The 22,590-nt window shown below is 49.4% G+C and overlaps 2 protein-coding genes across 6 annotated transcripts in view; one reads left to right on the forward strand and one right to left on the reverse strand.

Annotated features, from left to right (window-relative positions):
• The window catches only part of oplah (5-oxoprolinase, ATP-hydrolysing), a 51,930-nt gene extending 36,555 nt beyond the window's left edge, over positions 1 to 15,375 (reverse strand). For 2 of the 5 annotated variants that reach the window (XM_033044946.1, XM_033044937.1), the window contains exons 1-5: positions 11,948 to 12,298; positions 11,026 to 11,217; positions 5,777 to 5,968; positions 4,144 to 4,258; positions 2,085 to 2,208 (exon numbers count right to left, since the gene is read on the reverse strand). In XM_033044946.1, coding sequence (XP_032900837.1) covers positions 2,085 to 2,208; positions 4,144 to 4,258; positions 5,777 to 5,968; positions 11,026 to 11,217; positions 11,948 to 11,998 — 674 coding nt within the window. In that variant the 5' untranslated portion in view covers positions 11,999 to 12,298. Of the gene's footprint in view, positions 1 to 2,084; positions 2,209 to 4,143; positions 4,259 to 5,776; positions 5,969 to 11,025; positions 11,218 to 11,947; positions 12,299 to 12,514; positions 12,915 to 15,328 lie in introns of those variants that run through there. The other 3 variants (XM_033044967.1, XM_033044957.1, XM_033044975.1) reach the window with 3 other exon arrangements.
• Positions 15,376 to 16,099: 724 nt separating this feature from the next.
• On the forward strand, positions 16,100 to 20,372 carry exosc4 (exosome component 4). The gene is made up of 3 exons (XM_033044990.1): positions 16,100 to 16,318; positions 17,544 to 17,750; positions 19,622 to 20,372. Exons 1-3 carry the CDS (start codon positions 16,148 to 16,150, stop codon positions 19,979 to 19,981), a joined length of 738 nt encoding a protein of 245 aa, XP_032900881.1. The 5' UTR covers positions 16,100 to 16,147; the 3' UTR covers positions 19,982 to 20,372.
• The last annotated feature ends 2,218 nt before the right edge of the window (positions 20,373 to 22,590 follow it).

The raw sequence follows: 22,590 nt of genomic DNA on the forward strand, positions 1-22,590 counted from the left end.
GAGAGATTCACCTGGGCTTGAGTTATAGGGAGAGGTTGGATATGCTGGAACTTTTTTCTTTGGAGTGTAGGAGGCTGAGGGGCGACATTATTGAGGTGTACAAGGTGATGAAGGGCATGTCTTTTTTCCCCAGAGTGGAGGATTCTAAAACGAGAGGTTTAAGATGAGAGGGAAAAAATTGAATAGCAACATGAGGGACAAAGCTTTTTCACCCAGAGGGTCGTGGATATATGGAATGAGCTGCCAGAGGAGGTAGTTGAGGCAGGTACTATAACAACATTTAAAAGGCAATTGGACAGGTACAGGATAGACAAGGTTTAGAGGAATATGGGACAACTGCAGGAAAATGGGACTAGCTTGGACGGGGCTAGTTTGCTGGCATGGATGAGGTGGGCTGAAGGGCCTGTTTCTGTGCTTTATGACTCCTTGACTATAATCATGGGAACATGGAGGTTAGGTTCCTAGTCAAGAACCATCATCACAGACATTCTGAAGCTTTAATGCAGAGACAGTGGGAATTTAAATCTGGAAGTAATTAAATAGCTTGTTTCAGTAATGGTAACCATAAAGCTACCGGATTGTGGGAGAAACTCGCTGGTTCACTGATGTCCTTCAGGGTAGGGAATCCGCCGTCCGTACCCAGTTTGGTCGGCATGCGTCTCACATACTTCAGAGGTAATTAGAAATGTACAAGAACAAGGGCACTGAGATGAAAGGTGTCGTAGAGACTAACGGCCATGAACATAGAACAGTGCAGCACAGGAACAGGCACATTCAGCTGAGAATATCTGTGCCAAACATGATGCCAAGTTATATTCATCTCCTCTACCTGCACATGATCCACATCCCTCCATTCCCTGTACATCCATCTGCCTATCTAAATGCCTCTTAAACGCCACTATCATATCTGCCTCCTCCACCACCAGCATGTTCCAGGCACCCACCACCTTCAATGTAAAAATCTGTCCTTTCATCTTAAAGCTCTGACCTCTAGTCTTTGACATTTCCACCCAGGGGAAAAAAAAAAGGTTCTGATTGTCTACCCTATCTAGACCTCTCATCATTTTATATACTTCCGTCAGGTCTCCCCTCAGTCTCCGACGTTCCTGAGAAAACGATCCAACTTTGTCCAACCTCTCCTTTTAACTAATACCCCCTCTCCAAGCATGATTCTGGTAAACCTCCTCTCCAAAGTCTCCACATCCTTTCTGAAAGGGAGACGAGGAAACACTTTTTCTCACAGAGAGTTGTGAGTCTGTGGAATTCTCTGCCCCAGAGGACGGTGGAGGCCGGTTCTCTGGATACTTTCAAGAGAGAGCTAGATAGGGCTCTTAAAGATAGCGGAGTCAGGGGATATGGGGAGAAGGTAGGAACGGGGTACTGATTGGGAATGATCAGCCATGATCACAGTGAGTGGCGGTGCTGGCTTGAAGGGCCGAATGGCCTACTCCTGCACCTATTGTCTATAAATGGAGTGACAGAACTGCATTCAATATTCCAAATGTGTACCTATACAAAGTTTTATTAAAATGTGACTTTCTGAATCTTATCCTATGAAGGCAAGCATACCGTAAGCCTTCTTCACCACTGTATCTACTTGAGATAGTTTAGTTTAGTTTAGTTTAGATACAGCGTGGAAACAGGCCCTTTGGCCCACCAAATCCACGCCGACCAGCGATCCCCGCACACTAACGTTACCCTATACACAATAGGGACAATTTGCAAGTTTACCGAAGCCAATTAACCTGTACATCTTTGGAGTGTGGGAGGAAACTGGAGCACTCAGAGAAAACCCACAGCACAGGTAGTCAGGATCGAACCTGAGCCTCTGGCTCCATACGGCAGCCACTCTACCACTTTGCCACTGTGCCGTGAGTTGCCACTTTCAGGGAGTTATGGCCCTGGATCCCAGGATCTCTCTGTGCATTAATGCTTCAGAGCTTCCGAGTCCAGGAAGGAGAACCGCTGAAGTGAGTGAGGCAGGATGAGGTAAGTGAGGCAGGGGGGGGGGGTTTGAATTGGGGTGTCAGGCAGCCCGGTCTTGCTGCCGGTTGGAGGGGGACAGGACAGCGCCGAGGCCTCACGTATAGGAATGCAGCAGCACCACGGCCAGGCTGCGGATGCCCCTCGCCAGCACGCCTCTCAGCTGGTCCTCCAGCTGTACCAGGTCCACGCGCCTCCACACCTCCACACGCTCGCCCGTGGATCCTGCAAAACACCAAGCGGCAGCTGAGGCTCCTATATAACACACACACACACACACACACACAGCCTTTAACGCTATTAGCAAACGGTCCCCAGGGCTTCAGACAACTATAGATGAGAGACAGGTGAGAAGACAACAGAACAAGGGTGGTGGGTGTATGGAACAAACTGCCGGAGGAGATAATTGAAGCCTGTCATATTGTTTAAGAGACATTTGGACGGGCACATGGATAGGATAGTTTTAGAAGGTGATGGGCCAAGCGCAGGCAGGTGGGACGAGAGTGGGTTGGGCATGTTGATTGGTGTGGATACATGGGGTCGAAGTGTCTATTTCTGCACTATATGACTCTACAGACAGAGAGACAGGTGAGGAGACACGAGATCACGCAGCACATGCTTGTGAGATAAAGCCGTAAAGACTTCCTTCATCAGTCAGGGCATTGAGTATAAGAGTCAGGAAGTCTTCTTCTTCTTCTTCTTCTTGCAAATGAAACATAAATGAACCAAAGGGATAGTTAGATCTCAAGCCGGGTGTTGAGCAGCCAGGTTGGTGTCTCTGCATCAATGTCTGCCAGGCCCTGAGCTCCATTTCCATTCCATCATAACAAGAGTTGAGTATAGGAGCAAGGAGATCCTTCTGCAGTTGTACAGGGACCTAGCGAGACGACACCTGGAATATTGCTTGCAGTTTTGGTCCCTTAATTTGAGGAAGGACATTCTTGCTATTGAGGGAGTGCAGCGTAGGTTTACAAAGTTAATTCCCGAGATGGCGGGGTTGTCATATGCTGAGAGAATGGAGCGGCTGGGCTTGTATACTCTGGAATTTAGAAGGATGAGAGGATATCTTATTGAAACATATAAGATTATAAAGGGTTTGGATACGCTAGAGGCAGGAAACATGTTCCCGATGTTGGGGGAGTCCAGAACCATTGGGCACAGTTTAAGAATAAGGGGTAAGCCCTTTAGAACAGAGATGAGGAAACAAATTTTCACAAAGAGAGTGGTGAGTCTGGAATTCCCTGCCTCAAGAGGGCGGTGGAGTCCAGTTCACTGGATACTTTCAAGACAGAGCTAGATAGGGTTCTTAAAGATAGTGGTCAGGGGATTATGGGGAGAAGGCAGGAACGGGGTACTGATTGGGGATGATCAGCCATGATCACATTGAATGGCGGTGCTGGCTCGAAGGGCCGAATGGCCTACTCCTGCACCTATTATCTATTGTCCATATGGTGGGTGGTAGAGCGGGCACCCAGAGATTGCATGGTTGGCTGTCTGTTGTTCTGCTCCGCATTCACAGGCTGGGCTCTGGCGGAGCCCCCATCTCCACATGCTGGCACTGAAACGCCCAACTCCAGCACCAAATCTGTTGAGCTTCACCCATGCTCCCCTGGAAGTCATGATGCCACTCTATAAGACGCCATAAGGAATCGTGAGAAACATTGCCAGAGAGGGTCTCTGCTTTCTACCAGTTTGATCAGCACAATACAGAGATGACGCAGCTTTATAGGACTTAGGTAAGGCTGCATTTAGAGTATTGTATCAAGTTCTGGTCATTCCATTTCATGAGAAGGTGCCCGACGACAGACTCCAAGAGACAGAAGTTGCAGGCTTTGGAATTCCGAAGATTAAGAATCGTCAGCCCCTCTCAGACTGTTCAACGGAACAAGGTAGGGGGACAATGCTCATATTCTCCTTTAAATAATACAGCATGGTCAGGGGCCTGGGGAGAGAAGGCAACACACGCACGCCTCACGTGAAGGTAATGGAGTCAGCAACTGTATTTCAAAAAGAAGTGGAGATATATTTTAAATGCATAAGCACCACGTTGCATGAAGGGCAGGAGTTGAGAGCCATGGGAAAGGGGGTATAAGAGGGCAATATCCCACAGGTTGCTGGTAAACTCTGGCATGGCCCAGTGCCGGTGTGGAGGCAACCTACCAGTGCCGACCTCAAGTACATCGGACTTGGGCAGCTGGCATCCAGCCTGCTGCAAAACCACTCGCTCATCAACTTCAATCACCTCCTCGTACAGCACCTCAGGCATCACTATCTCCTAAAGAGCACAGAGAGAGAACGTGTCAGTGAGAGAAAGGGTCAGCGAGAGAGAGTGAGAGAGAGGGGGAGAGAGCGGGGGAGATAGAATGTGTCAAGAGAGGGGAGAGAGAGAGAGAGAGATTGCGTCAGAGGGAGAGAGTGTGTCAGAGAGGGAGAGATACAGAGAAAAAGTCAGAGACAAATAGAGTGATCATGTCAGAGAGAGAAAAAATGTGTCAGTGGCAGAGGGAGAGAAACCATGCTACAGAGAGCGAGAGAGAGAGCGAAGGAAGAACATGTCAGAAACAGAGAGAGAAGGAAAGAAAAAATGTCACAGAGAGAGAGATAGAAAGTCAGTGGGAGAGGGAACATTTCAGAAAGAGGTGTCAAAGACAGACATGGCATCACGAGAGACGGAAAGCGAGACAATGAGAGTGAAAAAAAGAATGAGAGATAGAATGTGTGGGAGAGAGAGAGTTAAGGGGCTGTCCCACTTGGGCGACCTAATTGGCGAGTTTAGAAGAGCTTAGGAGAGTTTGAAAAAATGTAATGTTGAAGACCTCCTTTGACTATGTAGAAGACCTCCTTCAACCTCTTTCGACTATTTTGAAGACTAGCTTCGACTAGCTACGACTAACTTCGGGAAAATTGGACACCGAATAGTGGAGAGTGAAGACGACCTCCTTTGATCTCCTTAGACCTCCCTTCAACCTCCCTTCGACTATGATGAAGACTATCTACGACTACCTTCAACTACCTTTGATTACCTACGACTAACTTGCCGACCTACTATGACTAAACCTACGAGTAAAAAAAGTATCGATTTTTTCCATGGTGACCTTTCTTTACTCACGGGCATTTTTCAACATGTTGAAAAAACCGCCACGACCTAGCTGTGGCCTCGAGTACACGGGGACCACTCTCGAGCATGAAGGAGAGTTACAAAGACCTCCTACGACCTAGTGTCAACCAAGTTGCGAGTATGAGTCGAGGGCAAACTCGCCAGAACTCGCGGATTAGGTCGCCCAAGTGGGACAGCCCCTTGAGACAATGAGTGAGAGAGATGAAGAATGTGTTTGAAAGAGAGATGTGAGGAAGAGTGAGTGAAAGAGAGTATGTGTGAAAGAGAAACTGACTAATACAGGTCAAGAACATATGTGAAAGAGAGAGTGCATGAGACTATGGTCGAGAGAGATTTAGTGTCTGCAAAAAGAGCAAAAGTGAAGGGAAAGAATTAGAGTGCTAAAGGGCATAAGATAATGAGAGATAAATAGTGAGATGCAAAGAGAAAGAGTGTGAGAGCAGACCAGAGAGATTGCTGGGCAGAGTAGGAGAGAGCAGGGTTGCCCGGGGTAGCACGAGAGAGGCTAAGCAAGAGGGAATTCCTTTACTTTTGTTGCTTCACAAAGATCCCTGCGATTTCAGCCGGCCATGGCTACCGTCACCCCCGGCCGATTCATTAATTTGAGATCAGTAACTTACTGCTTCGATGCCTCAGCAATTGCAAAATAGAACGGCAGCCCTTGTGAGGACTCACCAGGTCGAATATCTTTGGCCGGGACTGGTTACCGATGTGCAGCAGGTCCTTGAAACCTCTGGTGATCAGGAGAGCGATGCGCTCCCCCTTCCGCTCCAGCAGCGCGTTGGTGGCCACCGTGGTCCCCATCCGGATCCACTCGATCCGCGAAGTGTCTATTGGACTGTCCCTTGGCACGGGCTCGCCACATTCCTATCACAGACACAGGCACACACACAGACAGCGCACACAAGAAAGCAAGTCAGACATAATATCTACACATCAGGAAAGATACTATATGAAGGGAGCAGAGAAGATTTACAAGGATGTTGCCAAGACTTGACGGCCTGAGCTCTAGGGTGAGGTTACAAAGATACATAGACAATTGGTGCACTAGTAGGCCATTCGGCCCTTCAAGCTAGCACCGTCATTCAATGTGATCATGGCTGATCATCCCCAATCAGTACCCCGTTCCTGCCTTTTCCCCATACCCCTTGATTCCGCTAGCCCTTAGAGCTCTATCAAACTATCGTTTCAATGCATCCAGTGAATTGGACTCCACTGCCTTCTGAGGCAGAGAATTCCACAAATTCACAACTGTGTGAAAAAGATTTTCCTCATCTCAGTTCTAAATAATAATAATAATAATTAATTTTATTTTTGGGTGCCTTTCAGACATCTCAAGGACACCTTACAGAGATTAACAGGAATAAAAAACATATAATCAGAATAAAATAAATAATAAAGACATCACAGAAACACAAATTAAAAACAGAATTCAGTCCAAAAACAAAATATCAAAAACACAATGTGAAGAGAGAGCAGCGGCAGCTAAAGCGCGCCAGCGTCCACTCTCTCTTCACGGCAGCCATCTTGGACAAAGACTAACAGGATTACGTAACAGACAAAAAATCATCCCCCCACAATGGATACCACTGTGGGGGAAGGCACAATGTCCAGTCCCCAACCCCAAGTTCACCCAAAGTCAGGCCTATTGAGGCCACCGCAGTTGCCTCTACGGAGGCCCGATGTCCCTGGCCGTTCTCACCGGGTGGTCTTGCCCCGGCGTCAGGAGAGTCCTCTCAGCGGCTGGGTCACCTGGAACGGCCGCTTCCTAGCTGGGGACCGCGGCTTCCGAAGCCGACAAGGCCGCGCCGGTTTGGAGCTCCCAGGCTCTAGATGTTGAAATCGGCGCCGCCCGCACCGCTCCGCAGACCCGCAGCCCGGAGGTGTTGAACTCGGCGGTCTCAGCTCACCAGAGCTCCAGCGCGTCGATCCAGCGCGGCGACCCAGGCAAGGCATCGCCCGCTCCGCTCCACGATAACGCTCCAGCGCTGTGCCGCCACCGAGGCCGAGGTGCTGGGCGGTCCCCGCCAGGAAACGGCGCTCCAGGCCCGCTGGTAGGCCGCGAGGACGGGTCGACGGGCAGCCCGGAGAAAAAGCTGCCTCACCGACCAGGTATGGACATAGAAATAAATTTGCCACCTACCCCCCACATTAGAAAGTCCATTTCTCCAAACGGACGAGACACAGGACTAACTAAAAACTATTAAAAAAAGCGAATTAAACGGACGGCTGCTGGTTAGCAGCCGTTCCCCAAGATGGCTCCTCTCCTCGAGAGGACCTACCTCTTATTCTTAACTCCTGATGTTGGACTCTGCCAACATCGGGAACATGTTTCCTGCATCAAGCGTGTCCAATCCCTTTATAATTTTATATTTCTATGAGATGCCTCTCATCCTTCTAAATTCCAGTGAATACAAGCCCAGCCGCTCCATTCTATCAACATATGACAGTCCTGCCATCCTTGGAATTAACCTTGTGAACCTACGCTGCACTCACTCAATAGCAAGAATGTTCTTCCTCAAATTAAGAGACCAAAACTGCACACAATACTCCAGGTGTGGTCTCACTAAGGTCCTGTACAACTGCAGAAGGACCTCTTTGCTCCTATACTCAACTCCTCTCTTTATGAAGGCCAACATGCCATTAGCTTTCTTCACTGGCTGCTGTACCTGCAAGATTACTTTCAGTGACTGATGTACAAGGACACCCAGTTCTCGTTGTACTTCCCCTTTTACTAACCTGACACCATTCAGATAATAATCTGCCTTCCTGTACTTGCCACCAAAGTGAATAACCTCACATTTATCCACATTATACTGCATCTGCCATGCATCTGTCCACTCACCTAACCTGTCCAAATCACCCTGCATCCTCATAGCATCCTCTTCACAGTTCACACTGCCACTCTTTGTATCATCTGCAAATTTGCTAATATTATTTTTAATTCCTTCATCTAAATCATTAATGTATATTGTAAATAGCTGCGGTCCCAGCACCGAGCCTTGCGGCACCCCACTAGTCACTGCCTGCCATTCTGAAAAGGACCCATTAATCCCTACTCTTTGTTTCTTGTCTGCCAACCAATTTTCTATCCATGTCAGTACCCTACCCCGAATACCATGTGCTCTAATTTTGCCCACTAATCTCCTGTGTGGGATTTCTGAAAGTCCAGGTACACTACATCCACTGGCTCTCCCTTGTCCATTTTACTTGTTACATCCTCAAGAAATTCCAGAAGATTTGTTAAGCATGATTTCCCCTTCGTAAATCCATGCTGACTTGGACTGATCCTGTTACTGCTATCCAAATGCACCGCTATTACATCTTTAATAATTGACTCCAGCATCTTCCCCACCACTGATGTCAGGCTAACTGGTCTATAATTCCCTGCTTTCTCTCTCCTTTCTTAAAAAGTGGGATAACATTAGCTACCCTCCAATCCACAGGAACTGATCCAGTATCTATAGAACATTGGAAAATGATCACCAATGCGTCCACAATTTTTAGAGCCACCTCCTTGAGTACCCTGGGATGCAGACCATCTGGTCCTGGGGATTTATTAGCCTTCAGTCCCATCAGTCTACCCAACACTAATTTCCTGACCATTTCCTGACTTCTGGAATTTCCTTCAGTTCCTCCATCATCCTAGGTCAAGGGTTCCCAACCTGGGTTAAATGTATCCCCAGGGGGGAAATTTGTTGATTCTGGATTTGTACATATTTTTTCTCATTGACTGACTGTGTTTGGTTCTGGTATACGGTATCCGTTCATCATTAGTTGTTCATAAATAAGTGAAATAACATTGTTATGTGCTATTAAAGCTGCCAGGGGTAAATGGGACAAAAAAGGTTGGGAACCCCTGTCCTAGGTCCTCTGTCCTCTAGTACATTGGTACCCAACCTTTTTTAGTTCATGGCCCCCTTGGGCTTTTTCTGTGCCCCTCCCCCACCCCCCCTGACATTATTAGCGGGAAAAAAGTGGCCCCCTTCATTGAACCTGTGGCCCCCTAAATCCCCAAATTTTTCTGTGGCCCCCCTGAAATTTTCCATGGCCCCAGGTTGGGAATCACTGCTCTAGTACATCTGGGAGATTGTTTGTGGCTTCCTTAGTGAAGACAGAACCAAAGTACCTGTTCAGCTCTTCTGCCATTTCCTAGCTTCCCATAATAAATTCACTTGTTTCTGTCCTCAAGGGACCCACATTTGTCTTAACTAATTTTTTCCTCTTCACATACCTAAAGAAGCTTTTACTATCCTCCTTTATATTCTAGGCTAGCTTACCTTCGTACTTCATCTTTTCTCCTTGTATTGCCTTTTTGGATACCTTCTGTTGATTTTTAAAAGTGACCCAATCCTCAGGCTTCCTGCTCATCTTTGCTATGTTATACATCTTCTCTTTTTTTTATACTGTCCTTGACTTCCCTTGTCAGCCACGGTTGCCTTTTACTCCTCTTAGAATCTTTCTTCCTCTTTGGAATGAAATGATCCTGCATCTTCTGAATTATTCCCAGAAATACCTGTCATTGCTATTCCACCGTCACCCCTGCTAGGGTCACTTTCCAGTCAACTTTGGCCAGCTCCTCCCTCATGCCTCCATAGTCCCCTTTGTTCAACTGCAATACTGACACTTCCGATTTTACCTTCTCCTTCTTGGTTGGGCAGGATGTCTTTATTCCTTGGAGCGCAGTAGGCTGAGGGGTAATCTTATAGAGGTGTATAAAATTATGAGGGGAATAGGCAGGGTAAATGCACAGTCTTTTATCCAGGATAAGGTAATCAAGAACAAATGGGCATAGGTTTAAGGTGAGAAGGGGAATATGTAATGGGAAACTGAGGGGCAACTTTTTCACACAGAGGTTTGTGGGTATATGGAACTAGCTGCCAGAGGAGATAGTTGAGGCAGGTACTATCGCAACATTTCAAAGACATTTGGACAAGTACATTGATTGGAAGGGTTGAGAGGTATATAGGCAAGGTCGAGGTGGGCCAAAGGGCCAGTTTCACTGCTGTATGACTATGAATTGGGTTCGATCCTGACCTTGGATGCTGTCTATGTGGAGTTTGCACGTTCTCCCATTGACTACATGTTTTCTCTGGGTGCTCCGGTTTCCTCCCACATCCCAAACAGCAGTGTGGGGGGGGGGGATTAGTGTAAATGGGTTTTAGTCAGCATTGGCCCCAACATTCCAGTGCGCTAGCAACAACCCACAGCCAACAATGGACCATTGTGGGCTCCACCTTTCCTTGATCATCATTCCTTTTTGCATATCATTCATTCATTTATTCTGGGTCTCTCTATATCACCGTCTATATCTCTCATTTCCCTCTCCCCTACTCTCAGTCTGAAGAAGGGTCTCGACCCAAAACGCTGCCTATTCCTTTTTTCCAGAAATGCTGCCTGACCCGCTGAGTTACTCCAGCTTTTTGTGTCTATCTAAGGAACTGCAGACAATCCTATGGAGTAACTGGAATAACTTCCTGCACGTAAGGAACTGCAGATGCTGGTTTACAAACAAAGACACAAAGTGCTGTATTATCTCAGCGGGTCAGGCAGCCTCTCTGGAGGACATGGATAGATGAGGTTTCGGGTAGGAACCCTTCTTCAGATTGATTGTAGGCGAGGGCTGGGGGCAGGGGGAACCTGCAAGGATTTGTCCTACCCCTCCTCTGTTCCAGACTTCTTCAATTGGACTGAAAAAGGGAGAATAGCACCCGTAGTCAGGATCGAACCTCGGTCTCTGGCACTATAAGGTAGCAAATCTACCGCTGCCCCACCGTGCCACCCCGTTATGACATATGCAGACATTGTGGGCCGAAGGGCCTGTTGCTGTGCTGCACTGTCCTGTGTTCTATGTAAATACCCAGGGGTTTCCCTGGTGCTCTGTGTGCTGCGCTGGACTGGGCCTGCCCCACCCCGACCGTTACCTCCTGCAGGATCCTCCTGATGCCCTCTGTGGGGGCATCCCTGTAATTAGCCGGATCTTCAGACAGCAGCTTCAAGACTCGGACCTTCCCGCCCGGGCACCTGGCGAAGACGTCCGTGAAGGTGCCGCCCCGATCGATGGCAAACTGAAACTTGGCCGGCTCCATCGTCACCCTCACCACAAACCCAGGCAGCTGCAGAGGGAGGGGGAAGACACATCAGCATCAGACCACACTCTGCTAATCCGACACACCCCAGGCATTCCTGGTGCTGGACTGGCAGATTTTCTGGATTATCGGATGTTATCAGTTCCTATTAATAACTCCACGTAGTCAGAGTGACACAGTGTACTTCAGCCTAACGCCCACACTGACCAACATGTCCCAGCTACACCCGTCCCACCTGCTTACATTTGGCCCATATCTCTCCAAACCTGCCCTATCCAAGTACCTGTCTAAATGTTTCTTAAACGTTGCGATAGTCCCTGCCTCAACTACCTCCTCTGGCAGCTTGTTCCATACACCCACCACCCTTTGTGTGAAAATGTTACCTCTCAGGTACCTATTAAATCTTTCCACCCTCATCTTAAACCTATGTTCTCTGGTTCTTGATTCCCCTGCTCTGAGTAAAAGATTCTGTGTGTCGACACGATCTATTCCTCTCATGATTTTGTACACCTCTATACATAATTTAATTAAGCAAAACAGCAAGTGCTCGAGGAACTCAGTAGGTCAGTCAACACCAACTGAAGATACTTCACCCATTCTTTCTCTCCAGAGATGCTGCCTGTCCCGCTGAGTTACTCCAGCTTTTTGTGTCTATCTTCGGTTTAAACCAACATCTGCAGTTCCTTCTTCCACATGCAACATCTATGGTCGGAATGGACAGACGGCATTTCGGAGGGAGTGCAGAAATGTTTCTCACTGATATTAAGTACTTTGAGAACTCTTGAAGCCGGTGAAGACCTGGTACCATCTAGGACGCCTCAATTAGGATAAACTGCAGATGGCAAATGTACGGCAGAGGTAGCACGGTGTAAACTTTACCCAGGGGAGCAAAGTGCAGCTATGCCTGCCTCGGACTTCTGTTAATTGGTCACTGTTTAGTCAGATCTTTGTTAAACCATGCATTATATTCAGTAACATAATTCAGATTAGAAGGAGTATGCCCTGCTCGTGACAAACCCCTGCAACACCAAGGACAGTTTACAAAGCAAAGATTCACTGAGATATCAGTTCATTCACAATCCTGGTCAGTATCTGCTGATAAACAATCTCACTCCCCCGCTGCCCCCGGCAACCCCTCTCCTCCTGTCACTCCCGCCCCTCATTCATATTCCCATCATCATCCTCACTCTCCCATCAGTCAGCATCACTTCCCCCCAGTCCCATCCGTCTCGCTCTCCACTCGGTCTCCCTCTCCATCAGTCTAGGGACATCACATTCTCCTCGCCCCATCCCCAACTTCCCTCCCCTCTCACTATCACCCTACCATCACTCCCCGAGTCTCTATCCATCATCGCTCTCGTTCCTTCATTATGTTCTCCCCACATGCCGTCTTCCCCAGTCACTCTCTAACCCTTCACTCTCTGCCCCCAATCCCTCTGATCCTTGGAATCTTACACCCCATCATGCTCTGCCCTCAGCACTCTCATACTCTCTGTAGTCCCTCACCCCTCGCTTTCCTCCAGTCTGCCCCCCTCTACCTCTCCTCACTCCTCACCTCATTCTCCCCATGCTGTCACTCTCCTCACTGTTTCTGCCACCGTCATTCTCTGCTTTCCCAAAATAACACTCCTCACTTCCTCACACTCACTCTCCCCCTCACTCCATCCTTCACTCTGTCTCCCTTCCCTGTCAATTCCTATATCTCACTCTCCTCCTCCACTGTCACACACTCACTCCCCCTCAATCTCACTCTCCCTCTCACTCCCCCTCAATCTCACTCTCCCCCTCATTGTCATTCCCCCTCAGTCACCCCCACTCTCTCCTCCCTCACTGTCATTCTCCCCCTTACTGTCAATCTCTCCCCATCAGTCACTCCACATCCTCACTGTCACTCTCTCCCCCTCACTCTCTCCGCTTCACTGTCACTCTCTACCCCCTCACTGTCATTCTCTCTCTCCATTCCACTCTGTCACTCTCCCCATCCTTCACTGTCCCCCTCCACCACTTCCTATATAACACTCCTCTAACTCTCCTCTACTGTCACTCTCCCTAACTCTCACTCTCTCCACCTCAGTCACTCCCCCCCCCAACTATCACTCTCTCCTCCCTCACTGTCACTCTATCCCCCTCACTCTCCCTCCCCCTCACTGCCATTCTCCCCCTCACTGTCACTCCCACCAGCTATCACTCTCCCCACTGTCACTGTCTCCCCCCACTGTCACTCTCCCCCTCACTCTCTCCACCTTCACTCACTCCGCCTCCCCCATTGTCACTCTCTCCCCTTCACTCTCTTCCCCTCACTGTCACTCTTTCCCCCTGTCACTGTCACTCTCTCCCCGGTCACTGTCACTCTCCCCCCCATCACTGTCACTCCCCCCCCCCCGTCACTGTCACTCTCCCCGTCAGTGTCACTCTCCCCCCCCCGTCACTCTCCCCGTCAGTGTCACTCTCTCCCCGTCACTGTCACTCTCTCCCCTTCACTGTCACTCTCTCCCCTTCACTGTCACTCTCTCCCCTTCACTATCTTCCCCTCATTGTCACTCTCTCCCCACGTCACTGTCACTCTCCCCCCCACCACTGTCACTCTCCCCGTCAGTGTCACTCTCCCCCCCGTCACTGTCACTCTCCCACCGTCACTTTCACTCTCCCCCCATCACTGTCACTCTCCCCCCATCACTGTCACTCTACCCCCGTCACTGTCACTCTCCCACCGTCACTCTCACTCTCCCCATCACTGTCACTCTCCCATCACTGTCACTCTCCCACCGTCACTGTCACTCTCTCCCCATCACTGTCACTCTCCCACCGTCACTGTCACTCTCCCACCGTCACTGTCACTCTCCCCCCGTCACTGTCACTCTCCCCCCGTCACTGTCACTCTCCCCCGTCACTGTCACTCTCGCCCCGTCACTGTCACTCTCCCCCCGTCACTGTCACTCTCTCCCATCAATGTCACTCTCCCACCGTCACTGTCACTCTCCCCATCACTGTCACTCTCCCCATCACTGTCACTCTCCCCCCGTCACTGTCACTCTCGCCCCGTCACTGTCACTCTCCCCCCATCACTGTCACTCTCCCCCCATCACTGTCACTCTCCCCCCGTCACTGTCACTCTCCCACCGTCACTGTCACTCTCTCCCATCACTGTCACTCTCCCCGTCACTGTCACTCTCCCCCCGTCACTGTTACTCTCCCACCGTCACTGTCACTCTCTCCCATCACTGTCACTCTCTCCCATCAGTCACTCTCCCCCCGTCACTGTCACTCTCCCACCGTCACTGTCACTCTCTCCCATCACTGTCACTCTCTCCCATCAGTCACTCTCCCCCCGTCACTGTCACTCTCCCACCGTCCCTGTCACTCTCCCCCCATCACTGTCACTCTCCCCCCATCACTGTCACTCTCCCCCCATCACTGTCACTCTCCCCCATCACTGTCACTCTCCCACTGTCACTGTCACTCTCTCCCCATCACTGTCACTCTCCCCCCATCACTCACTCTCCCCCATCACTGTCACTCTCCCATCACTGTCACTCTCTCCCCGTCACTGTCACTCTCTCCCCATCACTGTCACTCTCTCCCATCACTCACTCTCCCCCCGTCACTGTCACTCTCCCACCGTCACTGTCACTCTCCCCATCACTGTCACTCTCCCACCGTCACTCCCCCATCAGTGTCACTCTCCCCATCACTGTCACTCTCCCACCGTCACTCTCCATCACTGTCACTCTCCCCATCACTGTCACTCTCCCACTGTCACTCTCCCATCACAGTCACTGTCACTCTCCCATCACTGTCACTCTCCCACCGTCACTCCCCCATCAGTGTCACTCTCCCCATCACTGTCACTCTCCCACCGTCACTCTCCATCACTGTCACTCTCCCCATCACTGTCACTCTCCCACCGTCACTCCCCCATCACTGTCACTCTCTCCCCATCACTGTCACTCTCTCCCCATCACTGTCACTCTCTCCCCATCACTGTCACTCTCTCCCCATCACTGTCACTCTCCCACTGTCACTCTCCCCATCACTGTCACTCTCCCACCGTCACTGTCACTCCCCCATCACTGTCACTCTCCACCCCGCGCAAGTGACCGGTCGCCCCCGATGTCCGCGGGCCGTTGTGACCCCTGACCTGATACCGCTCACGCTCCGCTCCGCTCCCCGCCGGCCCCGCCCCACCGCCCGGCGGCCCAATCACCGGCCGTCTCTCCGCCACCAATCGGACTGCGGCGGCCCATCACCCAATCACGTCTCTCCCCAGGCCGCTCCCTGACCACCAAAGATGCTCTGCTATAAGATCTTTGCTGCAGAGGCCGCAAAACTGAGAATGTGTATCTAACATCTCGCAGATGCTGTGAATCTGAAATAAAAACAGAAAACTGGGGAGGGGGATAGGGAAAGAAAATTTCTGCAGATGCTGCAAAACAGAAATAAAAATGTAGTGAAGTAAAATGATTTGTGGGAAGGAACTGCAGATGTTGGTTGAAATCGAAGTAACTCAGCGGGAAAGGCAGCATCTTTGGAGAGATGGAATGGGTGACGTTTCGGGTCGAGGCCCGTCTTCACAAGTAGAAAGCTTGTGAAGACGGTACACAAAAGTGCTGGAGAAACTCAGCGGGTGCAGCAGCATCTGATGGATGCAGGATGGAACAAATAATCTTCGGGATGGAGAGCAAATTAGCTTCGGGATGGAGAGCCAACCTGGGGCCGCAGAGCACGCTGGGTGTTGTAGTCCCAGTATTCTGGGAGCTGTATTTGTATGCGACACGCGGTGATACCAGCCCAGGAATGCAGAGCATGCTGGGAACTGTAGTCCAAAGCAAGCTGGGGCCTGTAGTCCATGTTGACATGCTGGGAGCTGGAGTTCAATCGGAACACGTGGTGATCCCAGCCCGGGAGTGCAGAGCATGCTGGGAGCTGTAGTCCCAACGCCGCGGCCTTGCGGGAGAAGATGGCGGGTTTGGAGCTGCTCTCGGACCAGGGTTACCGGGTAGATGGCAGGAAGCCGGCCGAGCTGAGGAAGATACGGGCCCGCATGGGCGTGTTCGCCCAGGCCGACGGCTCCGCTTACATCGAGCAGGGCAACACCAAGGCGCTGGCCGTGGTGTACGGCCCGCATGAGGTGAGGGAGAGAGATTTGGGGTGAGAGATAGATGGGGGGTGGAGAAGGATAGGGGGGAGGAGAAGGGAAGGTATGGAGAAGGATGAGGAGAGATGGAGAAGAGATATGAGAGGGAGCAAGGGTAGGAGATGCGTGGGAGAGGTACAGGGGAGGAATGGGGATGGAGGATGGGGAGAAGATGATGCGGTGGGGAGGGAGGGAGGAGATGAGGGGGAGGGATGGAAGGTAGCAGATATGGAGGACATGAGGGGAACCGTGACCTCCAAGTTCAAGAACAGCTACCCAGGAACCATTTATTGAATATTGAAAACAGTTTATTGAACACAAAACAATAAACTAAACTATGAACTTCTTTGGTTGCACTAAAGACTTTGAGCCTTTTTGGACAAGTTTTGGAATTATTACCATATTGATTTTCTTTATTCAATGTTAATTTATTGATTGATTCTTTATTGCTACGTGTACTTGGTAAGTCAGATTCTGCTTGTATGCAAGAGGCGCCACGTAAAGGACACTGACAAAGTTACAAAAGTATTCAATATAGTCCTTTTCCCCCATGTAAACAGGAGACAAATACACTATGTGATCCAAAGTCATCTTTAATCAGCACAGAGACAGCATAAAGGATGGTTACTTGTCAGAGCATCCTGACTGCTGCTCGAACTGAGCAGTGCCGGAAGCAAGTGTTAGTATAACATATATGATTGGATGACATGCATAACCAATCTACATCCCACCTCCCCCTACATCATTTATTCTATGTTATCTATGAGTATGGTGCTTGCAAGCCCGTTGTGCTGCAGCAAGTACAATTTCATTGTTCTACTATTACTGCTTTTGTTTTAGTTTTAAGATACAGCGCGGAAACAGACCATTCGGCCCACCTAGTCCGCACCTACCAGCGATCCCCGCACATTAACACTATCCTAGACACACATGGGGCAATTTACAATGACACAAAGCCAATTAACCAACAAACCTGTACGTCTTTGGAGTGTGGGAGGAAATCGGCGATCCCGGAGAAAACCTACGCAGGTCACGGGGAGAACATACAAACCCCGTACAGACAGCCTCTGTAGTCAAGATCGAACCTGGGTCCCTGGCGCTGTAAAGCAGCAACTCTACCGCTGGGCTACCACGCCAGTTATTAAATGATTGTATATTTATTGGTTTTGTTGAATGCAGCAAGTTTAGTGTGTGTGACAATGAAACTTTCTTGCCTCAGATCCGCGGTGGGCGTAGCAAGGCCCTCCATGACAAGGCTGCAGTCAACTGCCAGTACAGCATGGCCACCTTCAGCACTGGCGAGAGGAAGAGGAGGCCTCATGGTGACCGCAAGTCCACTGAGATGACCCTGCACCTGAAGCAGACCTTTGAGGCTGCCATCTTAACGCAGCTCTACCCGCGCTCCCAGATCGACATCTATGTGCAGGTAAGGGGACTGACCTCTGGCACCGGCCTCCACCTCGTCCAGACCTGGTTGAACTTCCCAAACTACAACCCCTTACACTTATCTGCATTAAACTCCAACAACCATTCCTCTGCCCACCTGTGTAGGAAGGAACTGCAGATGCTGGTTTAAATCGAACAATAATATTCATTAAAAAAAAGAGAATATGGATATGTAAAGCTTCGGGTCGGGACCCTTCTTCAGATAGTAAGTAGGACTAACTTTGATGTGGCACTTAAGTCCCATCCCTCTTTTTTAATGAATAATATTGTTCCATTTAAGTACGCATGACAATAAAACACTCGTAGTCTCATAGCACGGAGACAGGCCCTTTGGCCCAACTCGTCCATGCTGACCAAGATGAACCATCCATGCGAGTCCCACCTGTTTGGCTCATGTCCCTCTGGACCTTTCCTCTCCATTTACCTGTCCGAAAGTATTTTGAACGTTGTTATTGTACCACATAAAGTCATGGGAGTAGGCCATTCGGTCCATCAAGTCTACCCCGCCATTCAATCATGGCTGATATGTTTAAGAAAGAACTGCAGATGCTAGAAAAATCGAAGGTAGACGAAAATGCTGGAGAAACTCAGCGGGTGAGGCAACATTTATGGAGCGAAGGAATAGGTGAAGTTTTGGGTCGATACCCTTCTTCAGACGGATGTGGAGGTGGGCGGGAAGAATCATGGCTGATATATCTCTCGCTCCGAACCCCATTCCCCTCCCCATAACCCCTGACATCCGTACTAATCAAGAATCTATCTATCTCTGCCTTTAAAAATATCCACTGAAGGCCTCCAGTCTTTGTGGCAAAGAATTCCACAGATTCACCACCCTCTGGCTAAAGAAATTCCTCCTCGTCTCCTTCCAAGAAGAACACCCTTTAATTCTGAGGCTATGACCTCTGGTCCAAGTCTCTCCCACTAGTGGAAACATCCTCACCACATCCATTCTATCCAAGCCTTTCACTATTCTGTATGTTTCAATGAAGTCCCCCCTCATGCTTCTGAACTCCACAAGTACAGGCCCAGTTCCGACAAACGCTCTTCATAGGTTAACCTACTCATTCCTGGGATCATTCTTGTAAACCCCCTCTGGATTCCCTCCAGAGCCAGCACATCCTTCCTCAGATATGGTGCCAAAAATTGCTCACAATATTCCAAATGCAGCCTTACCAGCGCCTTATAGAGCCTCAACATAACATCCCTGTTTTTGTATACAAGCCCTCTTGAAATAAATCTTGAAATAAAGCATTGCGTTTGCTTTCTTTACTACCTATTTTCAATTTTCAGATTAACTTTTTGGGAATCCTGCACCAGCACTCCCAAGTCCCTTTGCACCTATGATTTCTGGATTCTCTTTCCAATTAGAAAATAGTCTTCGCCTTTATTCCTACTATCAAAATGCATGACTCCACACTTTGCTACACTATATTCCATCTGTCACTTCTCTGCCCACTCTCCCAACCTGACCAAGTCCTTCTCTGCTAGTCATTGGCAGCCAATCAGAAAAAGCCCCCTTTATTGCCACTTTGTCTTTTGCCATCCAGCCAGTATCTGCCCTTTGATATCATGTAATCTTATCTTCCTTAGCAGCCTCACATGTGGCATGTTATCAAAGGCTTTCTGTCAAACGCCACAACTACTTCCTCTGGGAGCTTGTTCCATTTACACATGATCCTCTGATTGAAAAAAAGTTGCCCCTCAGATTCCTATTAAATCTTTCCCCTCTCAACTTTAATCTCCAACTATACAACTGTAACATGACCTCACCAATGCCTTGTACACTAACATGGCCTCACCAACTACTTGTACACGAACATGGCCTCACCAATGCCTTGTTTCTCGCTCCAGATTCTGCAGGCAGACGGTGGTAACTACTGCGCCTGTGTGAATGCGGCAACGTTAGCGGTGGTGGACGCAGGCATCCCCATGCGTGACTACGTGTGCGCCTGCTCCACGGGCTTTCTGGAGGACACGCCGCTGACGGACCTCAGCTATGTGGAGGAGTCGGCGGCAGGGCCGCAGGTGGCCCTGGCTCTGCTGCCCAAGTCCGAGCAGATCGCCCTTCTGGAGATGAACTCCCGCCTGCATCAGGACCACCTGGAGAAGATGGTGGACGCGGCGGTCAAGGCCTGCCGTGACGTCTACGCCGTGCTCGACCGTGTGGTCAGGGAGCACGTGCTGGAGGTCACCTCGCTGGCTGGGGAGTGACCAACCCGCACCGCACTACACGCATCCGGGCATGGGTGGCGCCCTCTGATACCGAGCATTGTCCGTGGAGACTAAACACCTGCAGATGCTGGAAACCCGAGATAAAAACCAAGACTGAAGCCTCAAACTTGCAGATTCTGGAAATCCGAGATAAAAAACAAGTCTGAAGCCTTGGCTTCTTGTTGAAATTAAAGACCTGCAGAGGCTGGGAACCTGTGATTAAAAACAAAATACAAAACCTCAGCTATCTAAAAATCAAAGATTTGTAGACGTGAGAAATCTGAGACAAAGTGCTCTGTGTGTGTCTCTCTCTCAGATGATGTCCGACCTGCTGTGTGTTACCAGTATTTTCTGTTTTTCATTTCAGATTAAACATTTTTTTTGCCAATAATCTCGTTTATTTTATAGTTTTAGTTTAGATATACAACACGGAAACATGTCCTTCAGCCCACTGAGTGCATGCTGACCATCGATTACCCGCTCACACTGGTTCTATGTTAATCCACTTACTCATCCACTCCCTACAAACCTGGGGCAATTAAGCTACAAACCTGCACGTCTTCAGGATGTAGAAGGAAACCCCTGCAGTCACAGGCAAAACTTGCAAACTCCACACAGATAGCACCCGAGGTCAGGCTCAAACCTGGGTCTTTGGTGCTGTAAGGCAGCAGCGCTTCCCCCTGCACCACTGTGCTGACCTGGGTCGCTGTAGCTATTGACTATACTTTTCAATCTTCCCGATTTAAAGGGGATCTGCAAGATGATCTTAGAGCGGTATATACAGTGCCCTCCATAATGTGTGGGACAAAGATCCATCATTTATTTATTTGCCTCTGCACTCCACAATTTGAGATTTGTAATAGAAAAAAATCACATTGTCAGATTATAATAAAGGCCATTTTTATACATTTTGGTTTCACCATGTAGAAATTACAAGTGTTTATGCATAGCCCCCCCCACCCCCATTTCAGAGCACCATAATGTTTGGGACACAGCAATGTTTGTAAATGAAAGTAGTCATGTTTAGTATTTTGTTGCACATCCTTTGCATGCAATGACTGCTTGAAGTCTGTGATTCATGGACATCACCAGTTGCTGGGTGTCTTCTCTGGTGACGCTCAGCCGGGCCTGTATTGCAGCCATCTTTAACTTATGCTTGTTTTGGGGGCTAGTCCCCTTCAGTTTTCAATTCAGCATATAAAAGGCATGCTCAATTGGGTTCAGATCAGGTGATTGACTTAGCCACTCAAGAATTGACCATTTTTTTAGCTTTTAAAAAACTCCTTTGTTGCTTTAGCAGTATGTTTGGGATCATTGTCTTGCTGCAGAATGAACTGCCGGCCAATGGGTTTTGAGGCATTTGTTTGAACTTGAGCAGATAGGATGTGTCTATACACTTCAGAATTCATTATGCTACTACCATCAGCAGTTGTATCCTCAACGAAGATAAGTGAGCCAGTACCTTCAGCAGCCATACATGCCCAGGCCATAACACCCACACCACCGTGTTTCACAGCTGTTTCAAAGTGCTTCAAAGCTGAAAGGGGAGGAGATGGGAAGATGTGGCCAGTGGTGGGATCCCGTTGGAAGTGGCGAAAATGTCGGAGGATTATTTGTTGTATGTGACGGTTGGTAGGGTGGAAGGTGAGGACAAGGGGGACTCTGCCCTTCTAATGAGTGGGGGGATGGAGAGTGAGGGCAGAGTTACGTGGTATAGAAGAGACCCTGGTGAGAGCCTCATCTATAGTTGAAGAGGGGAACCCCCATTCTCTAAAGAATGAGGACATCTCCAATGCCCTGGTTTGGAACACCTCAACCTGGGTGCAGATGTGGCGTAGAAGGAGGAATTGGGAGTAGGAGACTCCCTACTAGTAGGAGACAGGAAGAAGGGCGGGAAGAAGTGTAGTCCAGATAGCCATGGGAGTCAGTGGGTTTATAGTAGATGTCGGTCAGTAGTCTTGTCACCTGCGATGGAGATAGTGAGGTCTAGAAACGGTAGGGAGATGTCGGAAATGGTCCAGGTGAATTTGAGTGTCGGATGGAAGTTAGTGGTGAAATGGATGAAGTCAGTCAGTTCTGCATGGGTGCAGGAGGTAGCACCAATGCAGTCGTCGATGTAGAGTTCGGAGATAGGACCAGGGTACGCCTCAAACAAGGATTGTTCGACGTACGCTACAAAGAAGCAGGCATAGCTGGGGCCCGTGCGCGTGCCCATAGCTACGCCTTGGATTTGGAGGAAAAGGGAGGAGTCAAACGAAAAGTTGTTACGGGTAAGGACCAGCTCCGCTAGGCGGAGATCCCCAGATGGAGTCGAGGGAGGAGGTATAGGGACAGTTGCAGCAGAAGAAGGGAGGAGGGGGGGGGGAGCACCACAGTCAACTCCCACCCAAGAACCACCCCCCCCCCCCCCCCCATCCCCATAGCTTAATCATACAGCTCCTCGCGTCCCCTCTCTCTACAACTCGCACTCCATCACACAGAGCCGGCACCCCTCCCTCCACCCCATCTACACAGCGGTACAGTCGCTGCCTCACAGCTCGATCCCGACTGCGGGCGCTGTCTGTCTGTGCGGAGTTTGCACGTTCTCCCCCAGTGACCGCGTGGGTTTT

This window comes from Amblyraja radiata, chromosome 2 (assembly GCF_010909765.2).
Source record: "Amblyraja radiata isolate CabotCenter1 chromosome 2, sAmbRad1.1.pri, whole genome shotgun sequence".
Taxonomy (NCBI): domain Eukaryota; kingdom Metazoa; phylum Chordata; class Chondrichthyes; order Rajiformes; family Rajidae; genus Amblyraja; species Amblyraja radiata.